The following is a 753-nucleotide window of genomic DNA, read 5'->3' on the forward strand; positions in this document are numbered from 1 at the left end:
GGAGGAGGAGGAGGAGAGCGGCTCCCGGCCCCGAGGGGAGCGAGCCCGGTCGCCCCCCCAGTGGGACTGGGACCACCCGGCCACGCGCCGCCCCCTGGAAGAGCTCTATTTCCCCCGGCAGGATCCCGCCTCTTCCCAGGATATTCCCAATTTCTGGGCTTTTTTCCAGCGCCTCCGACGTTTCCAGAGCCGGAACCCCCACCCCCCTGAGCCTTGCCCTGAGGTGGCCACCTCTGGCCCCCTGGACTTGCCCCGTGGCTACCACCCCCGGTACCGCATCAACCTCTCCCTTCCCAGGCCGGGGAGGGGGGGGGATTGTGGCATCCCCCGGGATCGCCTGGCGGAATTCCGCGCCGCTTTCCTCCACTACCTGGATTTCCCCCAAAAACAAAGCTTCGCCAAACTGGCCAAACTCCAACGGGAACGAGCCGCGCTGCCCATCGCCCGGTACCGGGAGAAGCTGGTGGAGCTGGTGGCCCAGCACCGGGTGGTGGTGGTGGCCGGAGACACCGGCTGCGGCAAATCCACCCAGGTGCCCCAGTTCCTGCTGGCGGCCGGTTACAGCCACGTGGCCTGTAGCCAGCCCCGCCGCATCGCCTGCGTGGCGCTGGCCAAGAGGGTGGCCCTGGAGAGCCTGCACCAGTACGGCAGCCAGGTGAGCCCTGCGCCAGCAACTGGGAGCCACTGGGCACCGGCCACCACCCCCACCTTCTAACTGGGTGATACTGGTGAAGAGCGGGGTGTGCTAACTGG

At 68.1% G+C, this 753-nt stretch overlaps 1 protein-coding gene across 1 annotated transcript in view; it reads left to right on the forward strand.

The window, feature by feature from the left end:
* DHX34 (DEAH (Asp-Glu-Ala-His) box polypeptide 34) overlaps positions 1-753 on the forward strand; it is a 32,243-nt gene that overhangs the window by 4,198 nt on the left and 27,292 nt on the right. The window contains exon 2 of the mRNA XM_014952289.1: positions 5-655. Within this exon, the coding sequence (XP_014807775.1) occupies positions 5-655 (651 nt within the window). The remainder of the gene's footprint in view (positions 1-4; positions 656-753) is intronic.

Source organism: Calidris pugnax, unplaced genomic scaffold (genome assembly GCF_001431845.1).
Source record: "Calidris pugnax isolate Ruff unplaced genomic scaffold, ASM143184v1 scaffold233, whole genome shotgun sequence".
Lineage (NCBI taxonomy): Eukaryota > Metazoa > Chordata > Aves > Charadriiformes > Scolopacidae > Calidris > Calidris pugnax.